This window comes from Amphiura filiformis, chromosome 8, assembly GCF_039555335.1.
Source record: "Amphiura filiformis chromosome 8, Afil_fr2py, whole genome shotgun sequence".
Classification (NCBI taxonomy): Eukaryota; Metazoa; Echinodermata; class Ophiuroidea; order Amphilepidida; family Amphiuridae; genus Amphiura; species Amphiura filiformis.
In genome coordinates, this window is record NC_092635.1 from 53,789,880 (window position 1) to 53,812,973 (window position 23,094).

The following is a 23,094-nucleotide window of genomic DNA, read 5'->3' on the forward strand; positions in this document are numbered from 1 at the left end:
TTGTTCATAACTTTTTAAAAAGTCGAGTGGCATAGCTACTTATACTCTGATCAGCTCGTAATAGGCGTGACTTTGTGTATTGATATTGGCATACACACAATCAGGTTAAACACCATGCAAACTGCACTTTGCATATTGCGCAAAACCGAATAATTCTATTACGAGCTGATAATAGTATAGTGTGTACATCTATGATACATTTGGTAAACAGCAATACTAACTTCTAGGCTCAGTGGGCTATTCCTTTTGCAATTTGTAAGACTCCTCTGGAAGATTTAAAGAAAAGTCTCCCACAGAGTGTGTATGTTATTCAAATGGAATTGGTTAGGGTTAATTATTTTGAAACCCGTACTCCGCCTGTATATGGCTTTATTTACATCTTCCACGACTGGAGTGAGTATTTCAAATGGAAGTACCAATTGTCTATTCTATTTGAAACCAACACCCCCTTTGTGGAAGACTTTAGCTAATTATTTCATAAAGGGGAGTGCAGATTTCAAATAGAACAGCCCAATATCACTATAATTTGGTTCACCTCATACAAGTTCAGTGCTGATGTATGTACATATATTTCGCTGGCTGCAGTAGTGAATCCCGTGTGTAAAGTTAGAAGTGCAGAACGTACACTCACACATACAAGAGCGGTTTGTCGGCATGCTTGTGATGTAACTGCTAAAAAGCAATGACGTCACTACCAAACTTGAAGCGAATCAATGCATAGCCTACCCATAAATGTGCATTATATACAGCTATTTTGTCTAAAAAAGCACCTCAAGACAAATATAGGTTAGGGGAGACGGTGTGTCTTACTATAATACTATTAACCTTAATATCACTATAGTATGTCAACTCAGAAGTACAAAGTAAATAGGCCTCGGAAACTGGAGGTATGAGAATAATTACTTCAGTGCAATGCGTCTGTAAATGCTTCTTTGGCGCGTCAACTGCTGCGCGATTTGTACTTGCTGAGCAAATTAAACCCATGATGCCACAGATTTGGTTTGTACTTCTAGGTTGAAACATTATAGGTGATACAATACTGCCTGGATGCCTCACTTCAGTGGGGTGGGACAGGCAACACATCACCTCTGACCAAAACACCCTCAACAGTATTCGGAAGAGTCCTTCAGCATTGTACAATTGCTATTATCGCGTAAAAAGAACTAGGTTACGCAATGCTACGCAGCATGATCAGCAAATGAGGTGCCGATGCACTGTCGAAATGACCCGTGCTTGATGTCTCCCTACCCGAAGATTATTATGACCAGGTTTGGTTGGCATAAGTATGTTAGAAGCAGAAGTATGGACAAAGGGTCAGGTAAAGTATTTTGAACAATTTTAGAAAATGACCTCAAATGACCTTTGACCTAGAAAATAAACTTACATGTTTACAACTCATGGACACTTATGACCAAGTTACATTGACAGGGGTGTTATACTTTGAAAGAAGGGCCCTTTTAATACCCAATACCTTAACACCACACGGTCACATAACAGAAACAGCAACAACAACAGAAACAGCATAAACAACAACAATATTGACATAACAAAAAAACAATAACAATAATAACAACAACAAAAAAAGACATCCTAAGATTCCAAAGTGAGAGATTATACATTCCAATCACACAAGTTATATAGAAGTTTTAAATTTAGTACCAAGATACCAAAAGTTAAGACAGGTGATTCAGGAAAGCAAACGGGTGGATCTAGCTACACTAGTGTAAACTGATCACAAAGTTCCAACGCACCTCGTGGAGGTTGCGTCCGTGGGCACTCCCCTTCGTGTACAACAGAAATATCAAGGTTTTGTTCACACAAAAACTTTTCCAAGACACACTGACTTCTATAAGTGATGCCATCCGACCCACACACTGGACTGTAAATAAATGGGCATTCATCAGGACATCCTGCTGTGGAGATAAGAGGCATGGCATAAAACAGAAACAAGAAAATCATATTCAAAATTAAAAACAAATTTTTTGAAATGGTGTCAAGTTGTGATAAATATGGGCAGGTTAGCAGTTTTTGGCTAAGCTTATGGAAAAAAAAAACAGGGACATGAACACAAAGAAATGAACAAAATCAAAACAAAACAAAACAATTTTCTTGCTCTATATATATTAGATTTGCATGCAGCTTCATCCAACAGATGGGATGGGGGTACCATAGTAGTATAAAGACTGGGAATTAACTTGCCTCCTCTGGCTCGGAATTCTGATAACTTCCTTTACGACAAACATCATCAAAAAATAAAGCGAAAACCGCAACATACTTCACAAGCATTAGTCCATAATCATTCACAAAGTGGGTTAGCAGGAAAACTTTGTAATTTCGCAGAGTTTTTTGCCCAATGGAAAACTTGCCTGCCACACCCCTTTGTGGCACATAAAATTTGGTGTCAAGCAGAGGCACATTCACAAATTACGATGTAGGTGGCTAATCTGACAAACACACATTAGGTGGCAATATATAAGGGTCATTATTCGGTAAGGTGCATATTTGAAGGTTTGGAATATAGAAATTTCAAAATGATTTTTCTATTAATTTTTTTACAGATTAAGAAAGAGATGTCTCCAGTGTAGTAAAAAAGTTGACATATTTTTTTTGCTTTTTCTGCAGCTAATGTCATCTCCGTCACCGTCGTCATCTCCGTCACAATTAACCGAAGTTCAACTGATACCAAAAATGTGTCGCACATTGAACATATTACCCACAGAGGAAGGGAGTATAACCAAGATTATGCAACATATCATTACATTTCCATTTGACCAGTTTTAAGGTCAAAGCAGGGCATTATCTGTAGAGTGACAGAGATGATGTCAATGAATGGAAATATTGCTATATAATCTCTGTCTCCGTCTGAACGTCATATGCGTCACAAAATTGTGACGGATATGACGTGATGGTATATTACAAAATGAACAAACGTACGACTCCTGAAAGTGACGGGACTGCAACTAGGCACCTTACCGAAGAATGACCCATAAATACTACATGGTTAGAGGGAAAATACGGCAAACTATTCAACTGAGGATATCCTCAGTTGGTGATAACTTAACACACCTGTCAAATATGGTTCCTCAATTGCATTTGTCTGCGTTAAAACATTCCCAGTTGAATAAATTTCAGTAAGTCCAACTGGGGATAGATAGTGCATGTTGCCCTTTTTCTAAGTGTTTTAACACACACAGATCCAGTTGCATAGCTTTAAAGCACTAACTGGAACCAGGGATATCCTCGTTTGACTGTGTGTCCCTGAATACAGGCAACTGATAAGTCTCATTCATGTCCCTGGTGCAGGGGTGGATTTAATGGGGGTGCACTTTTTGCAGAGCGGCGCCTGACTGTGTGTATTTTTGCAGAGCTGCGCTTGACTTTGTGTGGGCAGCAGCTTGGTGCCCTCCTATTGAAATTCCTGGATCCGCCCCTGGGTTGAAAGAAAACAAGTGTACCTACATGTAAACACAGGCAAATGTGGACATACCTCATTTAGGCATTTTCTCTATTCAACTATGTACACATGCATTTCAGTTTAATTTAGCAGGCTCCCTACAAATCCAACTGTGGTCAGTCTCTAATGCATTTTTATACTGGTTTTGATATAGCAACAAACTATCTATGAACCGTGGATGTCCACAGTTCTTGTGAATCTATTGTTACAAAGATTTATCATGTGTGTGTCCTCAAAAACACCTCACCCCTACACACACTGCTTTTTTTTAACCTCTACTTGAGCACATTAGAGCACATTAGCATATCTATTGTTACAAAGATTCTCATGTGTGTCCTCAAGAACACCACACTTGTACACTGCTTTTCATCGGCTTCTAGGTTTTGAGGTTCACAGCAAGAACTATAAGTAGGCATGTCCACTAAAAATTGAAGTACTTTTAAATTGATTCAGACTTTACTTGTTGGCTGGGAATTGATGAAAGAAACATTTTGGCGTTTAAATAATTTTAATCGGACGTTTCATTCCAGAGATATGGCCTTTCGAGTGTCACCCTTTTATATAGGGCTGCTAGAACATGTTAAAAAGTTGAAGTCCAAAATGGAATACTAACAGAAAGTACAATTTTAAGGTGCTTTTTCTTAATGTATTTATTAACTAGAAATAAGATCATCCTGAAAATTTAAACGATTTTTTTGACATACAACAAAAAATATAAGACCTCAAAACCCATGGTTTGTTTGGAGGAACCTCGAGTATGATCATAGATGGCTGCCATGGAAAATATCTCCATAGAGGAGCTGAACAATAAGTGCCTTTTTTCAAATGAATAGCGGCAGTCTTAAACATTGTTCAATCTTTTAATGTCAGCACATTTTATCTTCAAAAATGATTATATTTCATCATGATATAAGTTTGGTAACATTAATCACAACCAATTTTGAGAAATTTGCTCCAACTCAAAGGTTATCTTTACTACATTGAGCAATATACTGTGTGTGCATGGACGCCATGATGTAGCATATCTAAAATGGACATGGTGGTCAGGACTGCATAATTTGAGATGGGTTTCGGCAGGCTTAAACATTCTTTAATTTTTTAACATCCTGTACATTTTGTCTTCAAAAATAGTTACATTTTATGACTATGTAAGTTTGCTTGTCTGAATCACTCCAAATTCGGAGATAATTGCGTTTGAACACCTGATGCACGGAATGGTGTCACTTCAACCTGTTGTAGTTCTCACCTCATTAAATTTTTCTTTAAAAAAAAGTTGATCTCTTCATGAAGGAAGGTCCTCTCTATTTACTGACCAATCAGGAAAAAGTTTGGTTAATGTTTTCTGGTGGAATCAGGAATTTCTTGAAACACCCTGATATAGGCCTACATTTGGATCAAAACAAGTATGTACGCCATTTAACAGGCCTGGGATTTCTTGTATCGATCAGTTTCTCCATAGACAATACGTGTGTGAGTGCATGCACACAGTAAATGAAAAATCGTTCTAGTGGCAACTGTATTGACAGTGGGCATCCCTACTATAAGGCACCTAAACGTTACTGGTTAAAACAAATAATTCAGACATCTGTCCTGTACCACAATGCAGCTTGCAATTTAAGTGAAATTCAGTGTTCCATTGACCCTTTGCATTGTCATCTCAAAAGGAGGTTCTACCCGCAAAGTGCTTGTTGTGTGTGGGTATGCCTGTCAAATGCATGCTTTTATTACTGTGTATGCTTTGGAAAAGTCATGCACTTTTTGCGCACATGTTTGCAGGGAGAACCTTGTTGTGGTAGCAAGATGGCGGATCCGTGCAAAGGGCAAATTGCGATACTTAAACTACTTCTAATCTTTTTGCAAAACAGACAGTAACATCATAGGTGTCCTGTTCCATTCTATTTTGCTGCCATGCAACACAAATGTAGGATATGTCAATGATACAGCCATTCATGCACTTGCCTCACTGATTTTATATTGCAAATAAATCCTGCCAATTTTGCAACTGTTAGAATACATACTACAAATATATCACACACAAAATAATTCAGATCCTGCGTTCTCAACATTTTGGTCCTGATCTCACAAATTGAGGTCATAAGACTTTCCAAGAAAAAAACCTGTTCATTATGAAAATTATCTCAAAAATTTGAAATTTGTCCCTGATTGAAACATTGTTAAAAACGTTTCTGGCAGTGTAAAGTATGCTATAATATATGTTATCAAGATATTTTAAAAGAGAGTAACATGAATAAGGAGTTGCAAGTGGCCCGACTTTCAATAAACGGGGTCTAATTCAAAATGGTTGAGAACTCACTTTAGAAATGTGTTCTCCAGGATCCTCTACATTTCCTGATATTACTACTTTTATTACAGTGCCTCTGATTGGTTAATTACACAATATAATCATCCAGGTAACCAATCACGCTTTTAGCCTTCAGCCTTTTTGAGCATTCTTACCACATCTCTGATTGGCTCAATACATGATATAGGGCTCTTTCAACCAATCAAAATAGTTCTTAAAAGGCTGATCATTTATGGGGTTAATTGCTTATTTTCGCAATCACAGAAGTTACAATGTTACGATTAAGGGATTTACTCCATATTCCAGGAAAATACAGCACTAATTGGTTTAGATTAAAAAATATCATTATATTGTTTTGCCAAATGAAACACAGCTAAATCCAAATTTTTTAGAACTGGCAATGTTATACGGACTACCTTCATGATGCCTGAACATCTAAAACATGCTAAAATTGATAGTAAAATAACATGTATTTTCAGCAAATGTATCATGCTAAAAGGGCAAGAATATTAAATGCCAACAATAATATTTTAAATATCAATTTGTTCAAAATTACTCATTTTGCTAGATCATGCCTTTACTAATGTTCTTAAGGACAACTTTTATCACTAATTCTATTACCCTCATGACCCATTATTCAAAATAATGGGTTGCAATAATGGTTTAAGCGCCAGAACACATTCTACGATAGCATTACGCTTGGTTGTGCGACCAATTTTCCATGATACGCGCAGTCACTACGCATATGCGCTCCACCTTGAAGTAAACAACCTAAAATATTTGGCCAACATTTTTTGATATTTTCCCTTAAAATCGCACTATTTTGTGGTAATAGAATTGAAATAAAGGGTGCAGCATTATCCTTTACACCCGAATAATGTGTCCTCGGCAGTAAAAACGTTTAAATAATGGGTGAGGCTGTGCCTCACCCATTATTTACGTTTTTACTGCCTCCGACACATTAATTCGGTGTAAAGGATAATGCTGCACCCTTTATTTCTTGAATAAAAATTTTATTGAGTAACTATTGTCTCTTTTATAAAGCTTAATATTGTTAACTTACCTATGACAGCTGCAACACACCCTGTACTACAACCGATGCTACAACACTTCTCAGTTTCAGCACAGTTTCCATCATGTTCACACCCAGCAACACAGACTGTTACATCACTGGTTTCATTGTTGGCCGGACAGTCACCTTGGTGGATCTTTATTTCAAATACTTGCGGCAGAATTAGTGGACCTGGGTTTGGAAACAAAAAGCTCACAAGTTAATTTCAATAATGGATTAGAGATTGGATATCTTGAGTAGATTCCACTAAGGTACTACACCCCTGGCCAATTTTGTGCCTATTTTTGCATTTTTCTCAAAAATTATAGCGCATTGGTGACAAGTAAGATATGTATGTTATAGGGGCAAGGACTACAACTACTACACTGAAAATTCAGCAACGTATGCCAAGTAGTTATTGATTTATTCAGCAACGTATACCAAGTAGTTATTGATTTATTGATCAAATATTGGTTTTCCCTCATTTTTGACTGTAACTCCACAACTGTTGTCTGTGCTGAAATAAAATTTCCAGTGCAGTAGTTGTTGTCCTTGCCCCTATAATATACATATCTTACTTGTCGCCAATGCGCTATTATTTTTGAGAAAAATGCAAAAATAGGCACAAAATTAGGCAGGGGTGCAGTACCCCCTTAACATAAGACACATTTTAAGGCAGCTGTTAACTCTCAGTAAAATTAGTAAGTAAAATTGCTTTAAAACTAAATTAAGTAAATATTTGTAGAAAGTATTAGTCAATTTGAGGAATTACTGAACCAAAATTGCCCAATTTTTTTTGGGGGGTGCTTCATTTGATGCAACCAATTTCCAGAGAAAGTCCTGGGAAGAAAGTTAACACTGATCTGTACATATTTTTCCTTTACCCATACATAATATGTGACACGCTCTGGTCCATGGGGGCCAAAGGCAGCAAATTTGAAACTGAGATAAAGGTAAAAATATGGGGTTAAAAAACAAGAAAATACACAAGAAAATAGACATCAAAAAACTTTAGAACTAATTACCCTAGACCTTAGGTGTTTTAGTAAATGATAGCCTATTGTATGTATAATGTAATAATTACAGTAACTCAATTTTCAAAAATGCTTCCTTTGGCCCCCATGGACCAGATTGTGTCACATATGTATGTGTTACTTACTTTCTCTTCTTCTCCTTGTCTGGACTGACGACACAGGTGCATCAATAATATCTCCTCGAGACATGAACTGTGAAGGAACGTAAACAAAAGTTAATTCAAACCAACATGTTTTCATATTCCCAACATGGTATGAATTATTTGAAGGGCTTATAATCAAAACTGGCTATATGCATTGATCAATATTTCCATCCTCAGCTCACGTATGAAATGCTCTACCTGGTACAATTACCTCCAATCAGAATCGGCTGAGCTTCAAACACAATGTTAATATCTATATAAATTGGCGCCAATCCATCAGCGCCATTGCACTGATAGCAGCTGTTAATGCCTAGCATAGTTCAAACATAATATTTTATTTAAAGTTATGTTGTAAGTTTCAAAATTAAATTCTTTTTGAAAAATTGGAAACTCAAGCAAAAATAATGATTCACTAATTCTTCTTTGAAATAATTGTTAAACATCTCTGGGGCACAGTGACCATGGCCAAGATCATGTTCAAATGGTTGACCAAATCCAAAAAACCCTTTACATGGACAGAACCATTTCTGGCCTGAAATCTCAAGACATACATTTTAAGTCTTGCTCCTGGCTTGAAATACCATGGTGAAATTGACAGTAACTTGTGCATCACAACAAAATTTTGGGCCATTTTAAAGGGACATTTCATGATTTTAGTATCCTCTTTTAAGGGGATAATTTCATAGATATCCACATGGAAAATATACATAACATTGGATGATCTCCATGTCAAATGACAAAATCTGAAAAATAGATTATGCACACAAACATTATGTAGTCATAGGTTTCTGATGGTATAAGAGTCAGTTAGGGGATGAGGTTGTGGATCATGAAGTGCCCTTTAAGCATTCAAATTTCTTAATTGTCACACTTGCAATTTTTTACCTTGGGAAATTTACCTGGTGTATACCACTGTCTACATATTAAGAGCCTACTTTTGCACAAGTTGTATCAACTTTTAGATATAGCTCTCACTAACTAATTCAAAATAACCCTAACTCCCTGAATAAGCTTAATGTCTTGTACTCACAACAAATGTAAACAGATCTTGTACATCTTCCTCCAGATCCGAGGTGTAGTAGATATCTATAGTCTGTTCAGAATCAACTTCCACTTGACCCCTGATGGGTGACATCTGGATGAAACTGCCAGTAGGCGAGAATCTGGGCTTCACATAGAAACTGGTAGACGGGTCATAGATGCTGTATATTCTGTAATCATACACATCTGTGCCAAAACCAGGTGCCCATACCTGCAATAAAAACACAATACAAACATGACTATAGGCTCACATATTCTTGAGTCTACAAAAAGTCATTTTTTTACATGCAGTTTCCTTAAAAAAATGTGCGGTTTTGAAGTCTGACAAAACCAAGAGTCAGCCCAAAATTGTGTAAAATGGCAAATAAATGAAGTTGTCCAAGACTTCCTCGCCGCCATCAGCAAAGCTGACATACCATACTACAGGGTGCAGAAAGTTATGCCTTTCTTGCAGAAACGTCTCAAATACGGCGGCAGGCTTCTGCGGGATCAATCTACTCTACGTAAGGTTGACCTTTCAAAAGTTTACAATGCCCACATCGATGCTGTACGATAAGAAATCAGTGGAAAACACCTGTGTGTTGTGGTTGATGAAACAAATGATGCAAGAGACAAGAGTGTCTTAAACATTGTGGTTGATTAAGTAACATCTGAGTTTATAGAGTTAATAAAATCTCAGTACCCATACTACCCAAGCCAACAACTTACATTGAGTTCTAATCTGTCTGAGGTGATGTCAATATCAGGCACTTCAAAGCCAATGAGGCCATTGGCTGGAGAGGTGTAGTTCTGTTCCAGGATCTCGCCATCATTGGTCCTAGCCGTCAATCGTATGAATTTGTCACTAGCTGGAGTATCGTCTGGATATTTCACTTCAATCTGTAAGAAAAGTTACTTTTGATTAATTTCTCTGATACAATTACTATTTACATTTCCAAAATGCTGCAATGGGCTATTCCAGTTAAAATCTATGCACCCCCCTATGGAAGACATGACCTTAATCTCCCACACAGGGAGTGTAGAATTCACATGGTGTCACCCATTCAGGTAACCCCATTTGAAATTCACACTCCCTGTGTGGGAGATATAAAAGGTCATGTCATCCATAGGGGATGTGGATTTCAAATGGAATAGCCCAATAGATGAATATAATGGTATAAATGTTACAGCCAATTGCAACTTGACAACCAGGAGATTTTAGATTTGACCCCATTTCATGCAAACAAGTAGACTAAAAGGAGGCAAATTAAAGGCTTAATTAGATATTTTCTGTACACAACAATTGTCTCACTGTACCACCAAACATACACTAAATATAATACGCCGTTTTAATCACAATATACCATGTATACTGCATGTAAATAAACTGCTCTGTGTAGGTATAAATTGCAATCATCAGTATCTACTGCAAGTCCCATTCCATGCCAAATTCAACAGCCTCGCTTGTGTGACAAGAAAAATATGCAAGTAATAAAAGTATGAATGTACTTTTATTCTATCTTGATATTACTGACCGATTTTATCTGTATCATATTGCTTTAACATTTGCCATTTGTCTGCTTTAATAGTAGCATATCTATGCTTCCAAAAAATGCATATTTTGATTAACTTTACGGTGTTTTGGTTAGGCACACTGCTGATAATTTCTTTAAACTAAGACAAGTTAGAAAAGTTCTCAGGGTGCCGTACTTAAGGGTATACGAGGTATTGTTGGTCGAAGCAGCCAAAAAAAAAAAATCGATTTTCATTATCTGAATCAATATATTATTGAAAAATAACACTTTGGTGTTTTGCAAAAGTTCATTCTACAAATCATATACTTTGAAAACTTGCTTAATTTATTGTTGTTAATGAGTTATGTACGTTTTACAAAAGTGTTGTTGTTTCAGCCCTCTTTACAACATAACTCAAGAACCACAGGACCTACAAAAGTATATCAGTGATATTTGAATTCTTCTACACGCTCGCTATGAATTGAGCAATGCGATTTTTGCTAAAGCTCACTACCATTCGCAAGATGCTGTGAACTACTTTTTTTTCTGCTGCTTCGAGAGTGAATTTAGAATTTGTTAGAATGTGGCGTGGTCCAGTGGTTAAGATCTTTGATTATGGTGCGAGAGCTTGCGAGAGGTCCCTGGTTTGATCCCCGAAAATTCATATACAATTATCCACTCTCTCTATTACTGCATTTGAAATGTGGGGCAGATGCAGGTGATGACAAAGGTCTTGCAGCCAGTTCCAATCAGGGTAACGTCTGGATGTTCGTACACCCTACCATGGCCCCTGGGGATTATGGAAGAGCAGTGTTTCAACAATGTATGATTTACACAGATTGAATAAGATGCAAAAAGTATGAAAGAAGGGTTGTTTAAGGTCAGGCTAGAACCACCAGGTTAATCAACTTATATAAGAGGAAGTATTTAAGACAAAGCAAGCCAATTGACTATAAGATAACACACTATGGTTTCCTATAATAACTGATGGTGTGATAAACCAGATATGGCCCAGCAATAAGCTTCCTATCATTTATTTGGACACCAGTCTAACTAGATGGTTCACACTAGTTACAGAGCAATAGTTTGTACAGCAATAAAATTCATTGGAATTTTATGTCTTGAAAAAGCCTGTTTATAGGAGGGTCATTCAAAAAGTTCTACCGCCGTCATCATATCTGTTATCTTACATGCCAGAATATTGAAATTACCCTGGATTTTACTCTTAAAATCTTGGCTACAAAATTCATTTGATTTAAATATGATTATTGGTTGTTAATATGTGGTAAATTTGGTAAATCAAATGCGCAACCTTGAAAATACTAACCTATCACAAGTCACTTCCACATTACGCGCATTCATCACACAGTGTATGCCGACAATCACAACATTGTGTTGGCATCGGAGTTCATTCCAATGAAATTACTATACATTTGTAATTCAGCTATTTAAAACAAGTTCTGTTTTCTTGCATACCAAATTTCAATTTTTTTTTTAAATAATAATCCTAACCGATAACTTTGTTGGGCAGGAAAAGCCTCCTGTACTCATGGCCCTTGAACATGTTTAAAATCAAACTGTAAAAAGATACATAGGAGGTTTTGCTTTAAACATGTTCAGGAGCAATGACACCTAGGAGGTTTTTCCTGCCCAACGACAATAAATTTCCCCATTCAAAGTATTTGTTGGCTCCTCAAGTGATGTAAAAACAAGTAACATGTTTGCGATGTTCTATAAACAGTTTTAAATTGTAAAAATATCAAATACTATGCCAACTAAGCTAATTATAAACAGAGACATGTAAACCAATCATGTAGGGAAACTAGTATAATGGTAAAATATGCCCAAACTGATTTCAAACACTATGTCCTTTTGGTAATCAATAAGGTGATGAAACAAATGACATACCTCTCCAAAGAAAGGAACTCCTGGCTTGAAGGTGGATGGTGCAAGAACTGCCAGTTTCAATGGGTCAGAGGTCACTCTGCCACCTTTTTTTGTCTTAGATATCACAACTCCTGTAAAAAGGAAACAAATAAATGATGTAAAGTTGATGAGATGCTATGGTCAGTAAACATTGCATATTTATGGACAGGTGATGAACCGGGGGGTCATTCAGATACTGCAAATAACTTGTCAAAACCCAGCCCACATACAGAGATTTAGCTGCTGTACAAGAGAGTGAGATAAAGCTTTTTCAGAAATTGCTTTAGCTCTCTAATGCTGGCTGGTCCACGGTTGCAGCCGGCCGGTCCCCGGTTGCAGCCAGCCACGTCATAAATAATCCACTAATGAAATTCATAGCGCACCAAGCAACGGAGATTTCAGTTTATCAAATGGGAATTATTTTATGTCAAGGCATGTCAGGGGTCAGAACATGAGCCAGCAAACTGGCACTGCCGGGCTATTGATGTGTGTTAGGCCGTGAAATGCCAGCTGGGCTGGTAATTTTGAAACTTTACACTCCATGCCGCAAATATACTCAAAACACTGGAGACTGGATGGGTTTTAGTTCCCATCTCTGGGCATGACGACCCAATAATCAGAGCTGAGATACAATTAGTTACCTTAGAATTAGAACACTCATTGACCCACCCCCATTTGGAGTAGAAATTTATCTAGCTTCAGAGTGGGCTGTTACCTGTATCATGGTTATTGTAATATTTAAATCAGGGAGAGTACTACGCCATTATTTCTACACAAAAACCAATGCCACAGAAGATTTCTTACATTTCCCAGAATCCTTTGCAACGTGATATATCACCTCACTTCATCAAATGACACTCCCATTACTTTGTACAGGTTCCCTTTGTTTTCATGTTGAGAATAGACTATAGCTAAGCATGGGTCGATAGTCAAAAAATAAACATATTTTTCAAGATCTGGATGTGCTTTGTTCACTTAAGTACATTTGTCACTATCAACCCATGTTGCACTGAATAACAAATCAGCACAGAAAAATTAAAAGAAATGCATTGTGGGAAGTGTAAGCTATCTTCTCTGTCAATGTCATTTACCTGTGTTTGTTTCAGTGAAGTCCACTTTGACATTAATGAATGCATTCCAGATGGAGTGATCCGTAGATGGCAAATTCAATTGGGATGCATTCACTGTGATAATACCACAGCCTGATTTGCCCGTTTCCTGTGATAGTAAATTAATGCAAGAATATAATATTAATGTAAGAATAAGATCGGCATCTTTTGCAAATAAAATAAAACATGTTTCTAAACAGTATGATGCCAGTATGCAAGGATTGGTAGATTTGAGTCTTTGAAGACGACCTCGTATGGAAGCTCACAAAGAGATGGTATCATTTTTGTGGCACACCTCTCACCTCTGTACTTTCTCATTATATTATATACTTGGTTATTAATACTAGACTGCTGCCCTCATTCATCAACTCTCAGGGTTGATGACTGAGAAAACTACATGGAAAAAAAGTGACAGACTTTTGCAACCACTTTGTGGTTGCACTGAGACTGCGCAGTTGTGTCCATATTGTCCTTTTTACTGAGTTTGTTGTTTTTAGAACTTCAGAGCGCGGTCTTGTCACAAAAAATGGTGCGGTACACAGGCGCCGTTAGTCAGTCGCGCTATGGCGCACACCAAAGTCGCATTGAATATTTTCAGAAGTCTGTCACGATATGAACTGTAAGTTAATCAGTCGTCACTACGAAGCATAACACAGTACATGCGCAGTATAATAGACGGCTGATTGGAATTAGTTTACGTTAATACATTCTTGTTCGTTGATAGGTGAAAAGTGGATAACATGACCAGAAATAGTTCTATCATCAGTACTCCCATCTGTAAATAGTACCTGTAAGGAGTAATAGTCTTTTCAGAGTCACGGATGAGCCATAAATAGGAGCTCCAAGCTGTAGATGGTACTTTTGACTATGAATTCTGCATGTACACTTTCTATGCCATTAAACAGTTCATGTGTGCGCAACTACCACTGTATTTGGACATAGTGTGATTTGACCCTGTTGTAATTGGTAAGTCTGATTTAGCCTGTTGGATTTTTTGAAGGGCAAAATATAGGCTGCGCTGTTCGCTCTGGATAGAAACTATAAACTTATATAAAATATGAATAAATTTTAAGTAACAAATCAATAAAAGAATATATTAAAGTATGTAAAAAAAATACTGCCTTTATTTGACATTCTGGTTAAAACGTATGGTTTCTCCTGGGGGTCCCTCAGTGAGATCAATAGCACTATTGTACTTCAGGGCTGCGCCCCTCCGGAAAATAATACTATTGATATCATCACCCCAAAATGTGAAGTATGTCACAGCAAAACATGGTGCTATATATGTTGATGAAAAAATGTAGGCCTATTTCTTACCTTAAATAGTGTTTTTAAGTAGAGTAATACAATTTATGTATGAGTGATATAAAACAAGTGTTAACTGTCTTAATGGTCAAAATATAATCACTCAGTGAAAGATGTATTGTTCCATTCAACTCGCAGTTCTGGCTTGTGGAATGGAACAATCCATCTTTCACCTTGTGATCATATTACAACAATCACACTCATAGATAACTAATATTTGTATGATAGCTTACCTGCGTTTCAATCCTTACAAGCGGTCTTGGGCTATATTCATAACCATCTGGTTTAACGGTTAATGAGCCACTAAATGAGCCCTCTACAGGTTGTCCATAAGTATACCTGAGAATCAAAAGAAAACACAAAGTCAGACCCGGCCATGTACTTATGTATTGGCAGTTAAGATTCACACAATTTGTTATGCAGTCTCACAGTATCTGTAATGGTCTGATTTTTAACTGGCTCGAACCCCAAAACCTCAAATATTTTGCAAACTGGTGAACGTTTTTCTAACATCACCAAGGCAATATGTTATCTTTTTTATTGAAAATGTACAATTGTACACCCAAAGATAATTTTTTTAAATAAAATCAGAGATGCCAGTAGGGTCTGTCAAAATGTCAAGACTTTGTGAACAGCAAAAAATGTGAAAAATGTCCGTGCAAAACCGAGTAATAGGCTACAGCATGGGTTAAAGGTGTATCACTGCTTTTTTTTTTTTGCTCTTATGGTGAAATACCTTACTTTCTTATTTAATTTTGACTCCTTGTCAGTACATATTAACATTTTAAACCTGAAATGTCAAAGTATTTATTGATTAGAGGGAGACACCCTACGCCTGTGACTAGGATCTGGTCCTGGCCTGGTCCTGGTCTGGTCCTGGATGTCCAACCTCAAGTACTGTATAACCATTTTATATTGTAAAACTTTTACCTACCTTCCACAAATTTCCACATCAAATTCTTCTTCATCAATAAGTACAAAAGAGGGGGTAGTAACAACCACTTCAAACTTGGGTAACACTGTAAAAGAGACAAAAAGTAAAAACACTTCCACTGTTATATATGGTTCAATTATCCTTACTTAAAATTAATGTTCTAAATGAAAAGCTCCTGTGTAGCACATTCATGGCAAGATATTTGGAACCTACTTCAATAACAAATCCCATACACTTTTACGCCCAATTCCAGCAAAATACAACACTAATCTTTTGGAATTATTTTGTTTTGCCAAATGAAACATGGCTAAATCCTAATCCTTTAGTTAGTTCTAACTGGCAATGGAAGTCAAATTTTATTTTTACTGACAATGACAATTTGAGGGGAAATTGGCCCAAACATGCAATTTTGCATGTTTTCTTACAATTGTAGTCACAAAATTCTAAGACTTTGCACCAGTCTAAGCATTCAAAATGTTGATTAAAGGCTAAGTGTGAGATCAAAATTTCAATATTTTATGTTATTTTTGGTAATTGGTTATGGACAATATTAGAAAATGTGTTTTCCAAAAATGCGTAACTTGAAATTAGTCTGTATACAAGTCTTTGGGCTTGATCGTCACAGCATACGAAAAAAACACCTAAAAACACATGTTTTTGGCCCTTATTTCCAAAAGTTGACCAAATATTAAAATTAAACTTTCATTGCCAATTAGTCAGTTCAAACAGCTATTGCTATAACCTTCATGTTATTAGTCTGGTATTGATTGAGTAACATAACATATTCAACAGGGGTGCGAGTGACCATAGATTTAAAGTCCGAAATTTGGAAAGCTCCTATACTTTTGTACAGAGGAAGTGCAGAAAAGGAGATAAAAATCAAGATCAAAAAGTCTGAATTCAGATTTTAATCTGAACTCTCACACCCCTGATTCAAGCATTATTTTTAGAATTTAGCATATGTCATATCCATTCATTTTGTCTGTCCAAGGACTGGGAGCAAACTGCCCATGCAAAATGATGGATGGACAGGTGACTATCCAACATCCTGAGGCCCCCATTCTATGTTCATCTGATAACCCACAATACATCCATATCTTTTATTTCTGCTCATGCCATCTAATGAAATCACATCTATAGATTAGGCCGGTAATGTTTGTTGATTTATCTCTCTGCAAACTGTACATGTTTACACATAGGATCATAAAACACAAAAACACATAAATTGTATCATTGAGGCCCTTCAGGGATTGACAGATTTTGACAGCTTAATGTAACCCTCCTGGAAAGTTATTTTTTAATGTATATGCCTATTCTGTTTAATGAATTAATTATTCATCTTTTATTATGATATTTCTTTTTATTGTTATTAAATTAAATCATCAATATTATAACAAACACCACAAGGCAGTTATATCACATTCTGTATGTCAGCTCTTCATTTGAACAATGCCTGTTTAGACATTACAGTTATTGTGCTAGTGCTATTTAGAGCCCAGATTTATAGATAGATACTGTCATATTTTTTACAATCATGACTGTAAATTTTAGTTAGTTAAATCGTGCCTGTGCCTGTTGTGCATAGGGCACTATAAATCACTGCATTTAAAAAAAGTTTGGGGACTCCGATCCTTTTTATCAGCTTTTCTTAACAACTAAAACATAATCAGTCAGATAGTAGTGATAAAGAGATCACACCACTAATTCATGTCTTTTTTATATGCACATTATTAAGACTGCATTTATTGGACAATTGAGCACAAATTACCTAGAATAATTGAAACACGATAATATTTGTATATATCTATGTCAACTTTTGTTGAACTGCATCCCAATCATCCCGTGTATGTTTCTGCTCAGTGGGAATCGGAAGCTTCAAATAAATTGGACAGGATGCAGGGTCAACCAAAAAAGAAGTTTAATACAAAAGGCCCAGATATGATCTGTTCAAAAAAAAATAATAATAACAAAATATCCATGTTCATTCACTGGCATTGAATTTTAAACTAAAGATTTTTGATAATTTTATGGATTGATATTACTTTTCTAAATAAAATATGAATTCATGATTGATGAAGCTGCTATTTTCCAACTCCAGTGACACCCCATACAAATTATCCTGGGCAGTATTAGGCCCACATTCACTGGGGGAGCACACAAACTACACTACAGCCCTGTTATATTGATTTTTTAAAGTAAAAATTCTCCAGTTATGAAACAAAACTTGAACTATGCACTTTGTTCCCCATTTTTTTTCCAATTTCAGTGATTAGCAGTTTAAGGGTTGTCTTAACCCTGGAATTATGGAAACGTTTGGGCCTCATAAGTACTGAAAAATTGTTGGTTTAAAGAATATAAAAGTATAAATTTGGGCCAAAATGCTCATTTTAGAGAGAAAAAAACATGTTTTTTTTTTCCTTTTTTTTTTGGTCAACGTAACAAAAAAAATTCTTGGGCCAAATTTATTTTTTTTATTAATTTTTAAAAACAAGATTAAAATATCTGGGAACTGCTTTTTTGTTTTGTTTTTTTAAATTTTGACCCCCAGGCTCATAATTATTGCACAGCCTCAAAGAGCTCTTGCAAAACAAGGCATCTTTCATATTCTTAAACAGTGGTCTTTCAGTGACATAATCATGCGGTAATCTGTACTATCTATACAGGGTTTTTATCTCTTTTAATCTAAATTGTCTGGGTAACGTCCTTGATGGAAAAGCAAAGTCTAGGGCAATAGGCTAATCCATTTTAAGTCCTCACTCCCCCTGTGCAAGATATTTGAAACATCTTCAAACTTCAAATGGAATTCACAATCATCCTCCCTCTTTGAAGATGTAGTCTACATGTAGGGATGCAAGTTGAATCGTTTGCAGAGGGTGTATGAAATTCAAGTCTCCTACAGGGGGGGTCTGGATATTAAATGGAACAGCCCAATAAGAGGAAGAATTGACTACCAAACACATGTTACTTGCTACCCTTGATTGTGGTGATATTTCCTGTTCAAAATTTGACAGAATTGTAAACTATGTGTCACCTTTGAGTTCAATTCTCTTTCATACATTGTGATCTGAAATTCAAGTTCATTGCATCCCACCAACAAAAAACCAATACAATATTCTATGTAGTGGTAGTAGAGTCTTTGTATTATGTGAAATTGTGAGTAAATAAAATGCATACTGAGCTTAGAACTGATTGAAATCTGCAAGTGTAACAATAACCCTAGACTTATTCTACCAGCCATCTACACTGCAAATGTACTGTGTTATGCTTTGTAGTGACGACTGATTATCTTACAGTTCAAATTGTGGTGGACCCATGCTTGCGACTTTGGTTAATGCGCCATAGCGCGACTGACTAGCGGCGCCCGTGTACCGCGCTGTGTGTACTGCGCAGCGGCCCGCCGTTGTGACAAGATCACGCTCTGAAGTTCTAAAAACAACAAACTCGGTCTTGAACACAACTGTGCAGTCTCGGTGAAAGTTTGCAACCTGCTTAATATTCATGTGCAACCAGAATCTGGTTGCAAAAGTTCGCCACTTTTTTTCCCGCGTAGTTTTCTCAGTCGTCAATCCAGAAGATTGACGACTGAGGGCAGCAGTCTACAATAACCCATTGTCACAGCAGCTGAAAGGAGTATCCCATCATGCACTGCAGTATATCTGCTTGCTCCATAGCAATTGTATACAAAATATAAACAAGAGCCGCTTAGATATTGAGAGCTATTGATAGATTCACAATACTCTAAGGGTGATATTTTTTCAAACAAAAGCCTATAGCTTCCCTGATCTATAATGGTACCGCAAAGCATAATGGGATACTTCCTTCAGCTGCTGTGGGTGAGAGCACTTATAAAATAGCCCTAGTCTTTGCATGATAGGCAAGTAGCAACTAATTAACTGGTGACTTTACAACATGCATCATGCATTTACATTGTAGGGGTTTAATAAAACAGGCCTACATTTAAGTACATACATTGCACACATATGTTCCCCCACATTACAGATATGGGTGACTGCCAACTAATTAGTTTGGTGATTAGCCAAAATACATGTAAACTAATACATCAAACAAAGTGTCCATCTCTCTTTCGTTAGCAATTAGACTAGACTCCACCGTGAAATGTTGCTGTGGGGGATTGCCACACCACCTCCACAGACAGTCTGTTGCCTTCCCAGCATTTAAGAATGCCTGTACTCATTTATACAGTCACCTGGGAGAGGCGGTAATCGAGATGGGCACAACACGGTGTAATGGATGAGGCTCGAACCCGCAACCTTCTAATTACGAGTCACAAGTTCATTTCGCTTGGCCACCGTGCTCCATTTTTCCCGAGAGGGAACAAAGCTAAAAAGGCATATTAACTGATGATTTTTTTAACTTTTTAGTTAAAAAGTTTTAAAACTTTTTAGCTCTGTAACTAATGTTAATTTATATAATATGAAAAGTTCTTTTTCTCTGACAACTTCTTGTTATTCAAACTTGAGGTACCAACCAGGGATGTAGCTACACCAGGGATGTAGCTACACTGGGCCAAATACCCGGCACTCCAGTCTCAAATGTTTCAAAATCAATGAACAATCAGTATAAAAATTAGCAATTCTTATCAAAATTTCAATTTTTTTTACCATTTCATATAAATTTCACCCGGAAAGCTAGCTATAACCCTGGTACCAACATCCACTCACTCCAGAGTGACTATTGTCAAACTCCTGAAACCAACTATGCATACCTGAAACTAACATATTATGGTCTCATCTAAATGACTTCCTCAATTCTATCCACAATTTACTCCACTGTCAAAATAACAAAACCATGTTCCACCCACATACATTTGGTATAACCATATAAGCTTTCTGTTTCACCACATGCTCATGCAATAATTATGTGTCAATGTCAAATGCTGTGGAAATAATCTTTTACCAAGAAATGAGTCACCGTGTAGTACCTGGTGGTACCATCTAGTTAAATCAAGTGGGATCGCAGGAGCCATATTTTTCCACTTTTTTAGGTATGTGTCCTACAAAAACTGCAGTGTACTTCAGAATATTAAGACATTGTTCATTATAGGAAATGAATGTTCTTATATTTCAATAGGTCTTGCAGTTCTTGAGTTAAAGCCAATAATATATCAAAACAAAGGTTTTGGGCATTCTCCCACTCCCGGGAAAAATCATGCACATGGAGCGGATATGAAATCCCTTTGTATATCACGCTTTCTATATAGAGCCCATACAATTCCTCTTGTGCGCCAGCTTTACTTGGCCCAGTATTTGAGTGTAAATACCACCAGGTCATACTGCCCTCTGACCCACCTTAAAGGGAGAGAGATTTCATCCCCAAATAGTCTACTCCACAAATTGGATAAAATAGACCAAACATGTTCATTGTGAGGACACAGTTCTTTAACCCCAATTATGTACAACCATAAAATAACCTTTGAATATATTGGGTACCAAAACACATTCTCCACAACTTGAGGTTTAATATTGTGACATGATTTTTTTCTATCAACTTAAACTTATTTATTCTGGGAATATACAAAAAATCTTAGCCTAGTACAACCCCATAGTGTGCAACCCACGCTTTAGAAAGCGTGGGTTATGAATTTCCCGAATCTTAGTAAATGCGTGGGGTAGAGTATTGTATCACTTTTATGCGTGTTATTGTAAAATGCGTGCTTGAAAAATAAAAAGCGTGTCGATCGCTAGCTGGATAAAAAAATAAAATAGTAGCTTATTTACCGCCCTCTATAAATAGCGTAAAACGTCACATGTTGTCACACCATCAATGGATTTTTTGCTTTTATCGCCGGAACAGTGTGTCAGTGTTTCTAGATTTAAATTAATTATCATGTCTTCGACTATGAGACCCGTTCCCGAATATTCGATTTAATAGGGAATTCGTGGTGATTCTACATCAGCGGTGCGGCGCATCGCCGCAAAGCACCTGGGAAAACAAAACAATCATGGTCGATCCGCGCCGATTCTAAAGATTTCAGAACGATGGAGACAATTTGGAGTGTGCCGTATTCAGTATAAAATTATGAATCTATGATGGACATACACATCGCTGGAGGCAGGCGCAAATAATGTAAGCTTACCAAAGTATCATGATCACACGTGGGCGATTGGCCGGGCGATGGGGTAAAAGTACCGTCATGGGTTGACCATAGCATGGTAGCATGTACTTAAATTATAAGCTGAAAATGAAAAGGGTGGGTTATGGCTTTTCAGTATAAAGGGTGCTTTCATAAAAAGCGTGGGTTAAAAATAAAAAGGGTGGGTTAAAATCACACTGCACACTATGAACCCTCTGTATGGACTTAATAATATTCCTTCAAAAATGTTTTTTGAAAAATTGCAAATAATCAAGACAGTGCCCCTTCAATCAGCCTCTAATTCTATGACTCAAACTGGGCAACAGGGTGATGTTCTATGGGATACAAATCACCAAGCAAAGTGCAATGAACTTACTAATGTCCACAACCACAAAGTCAATTCAATAATTTTTTTTACAAAAATCCTGCACTATTATTCAAGTCAGTTATCATGAGTAATTTCTATAAAATATATCAAACACCGCAAACTTTTACTAGTGCTTCTTTGGTATTATATTTATCTAGTTGATTTAAGTTTGTCTGCTTATTTATTGTTTTACCTTTTGTAATAATGATCTTATGTAATAGTGCTACATTAGTCTACTAAGTTAGTATCAAGTATCAATTAGGAGGTTCTGGGTTTATGCCAAGAGCACAGCAACTTGTTAATCCCTCTCATAGTGAGCAATGAAGGCTAGATTAATGGCACTACAAAATGTAATTCCACAAAAATTTCTAGGAATTGACATATAGCTAGCTTATCATGTGTTCTAAAATTAATGAACCAAAATCTGTGAAAATTACCTCTTTGTGGGATCCACACATGACTATTGCCCCAAACTTTTTAACCCAAGAATTTTGCAGAAACAAGTTTTCATTTTTGATACTCTTTCTAGAATATCAAGATTTTGATACCCTTGTTGCTTTTTTTAAGAGACTCAAAAATTCTAGTGAGTTATGATATAGAGAACCTTCCAGTACAGAGAGGATATATCACACTTCCCACAAGGCATTTTTCTCTGTATTGATTTGCTATTCAATACAACATGAGTTGATAGTGACAAGAAATATCTTTATTGCAAGATCTGAATGAGCTCTGTTCTTTGAGGTATTTCTTGTGACTATCAATAAAGGGGAAAAATGCATAGTGGGAAGTGTATGATATCTCCTTTACTTCCAGTATATAATAGACAATATATATATACTAA

General features: G+C 36.6%; 1 protein-coding gene across 20 annotated transcripts in view; it reads right to left on the bottom strand.

The window, feature by feature from the left end:
• LOC140159218 (alpha-2-macroglobulin-like) overlaps positions 1–23,094 on the bottom strand; it is a 206,635-nt gene that overhangs the window by 171,751 nt on the left and 11,790 nt on the right. For all 20 annotated transcript variants that reach the window (XR_011859857.1, XR_011859858.1, XR_011859856.1 and 17 more), the window contains 8 exons: positions 15,793–15,877; positions 15,092–15,197; positions 13,536–13,662; positions 12,427–12,536; positions 9,734–9,904; positions 9,015–9,236; positions 7,967–8,033; positions 6,820–6,999 (listed from right to left, as the gene is read on the bottom strand). Coding sequence is in view for 17 of the 20 variants with exons in the window: in XM_072182617.1 (XP_072038718.1) it covers positions 6,820–6,999; positions 7,967–8,033; positions 9,015–9,236; positions 9,734–9,904; positions 12,427–12,536; positions 13,536–13,662; positions 15,092–15,197; positions 15,793–15,877 (1,068 nt within the window). In the remaining 3 variants the exon portion in view is untranslated. The remainder of the gene's footprint in view (positions 1–6,819; positions 7,000–7,966; positions 8,034–9,014; positions 9,237–9,733; positions 9,905–12,426; positions 12,537–13,535; positions 13,663–15,091; positions 15,198–15,792; positions 15,878–23,094) is intronic.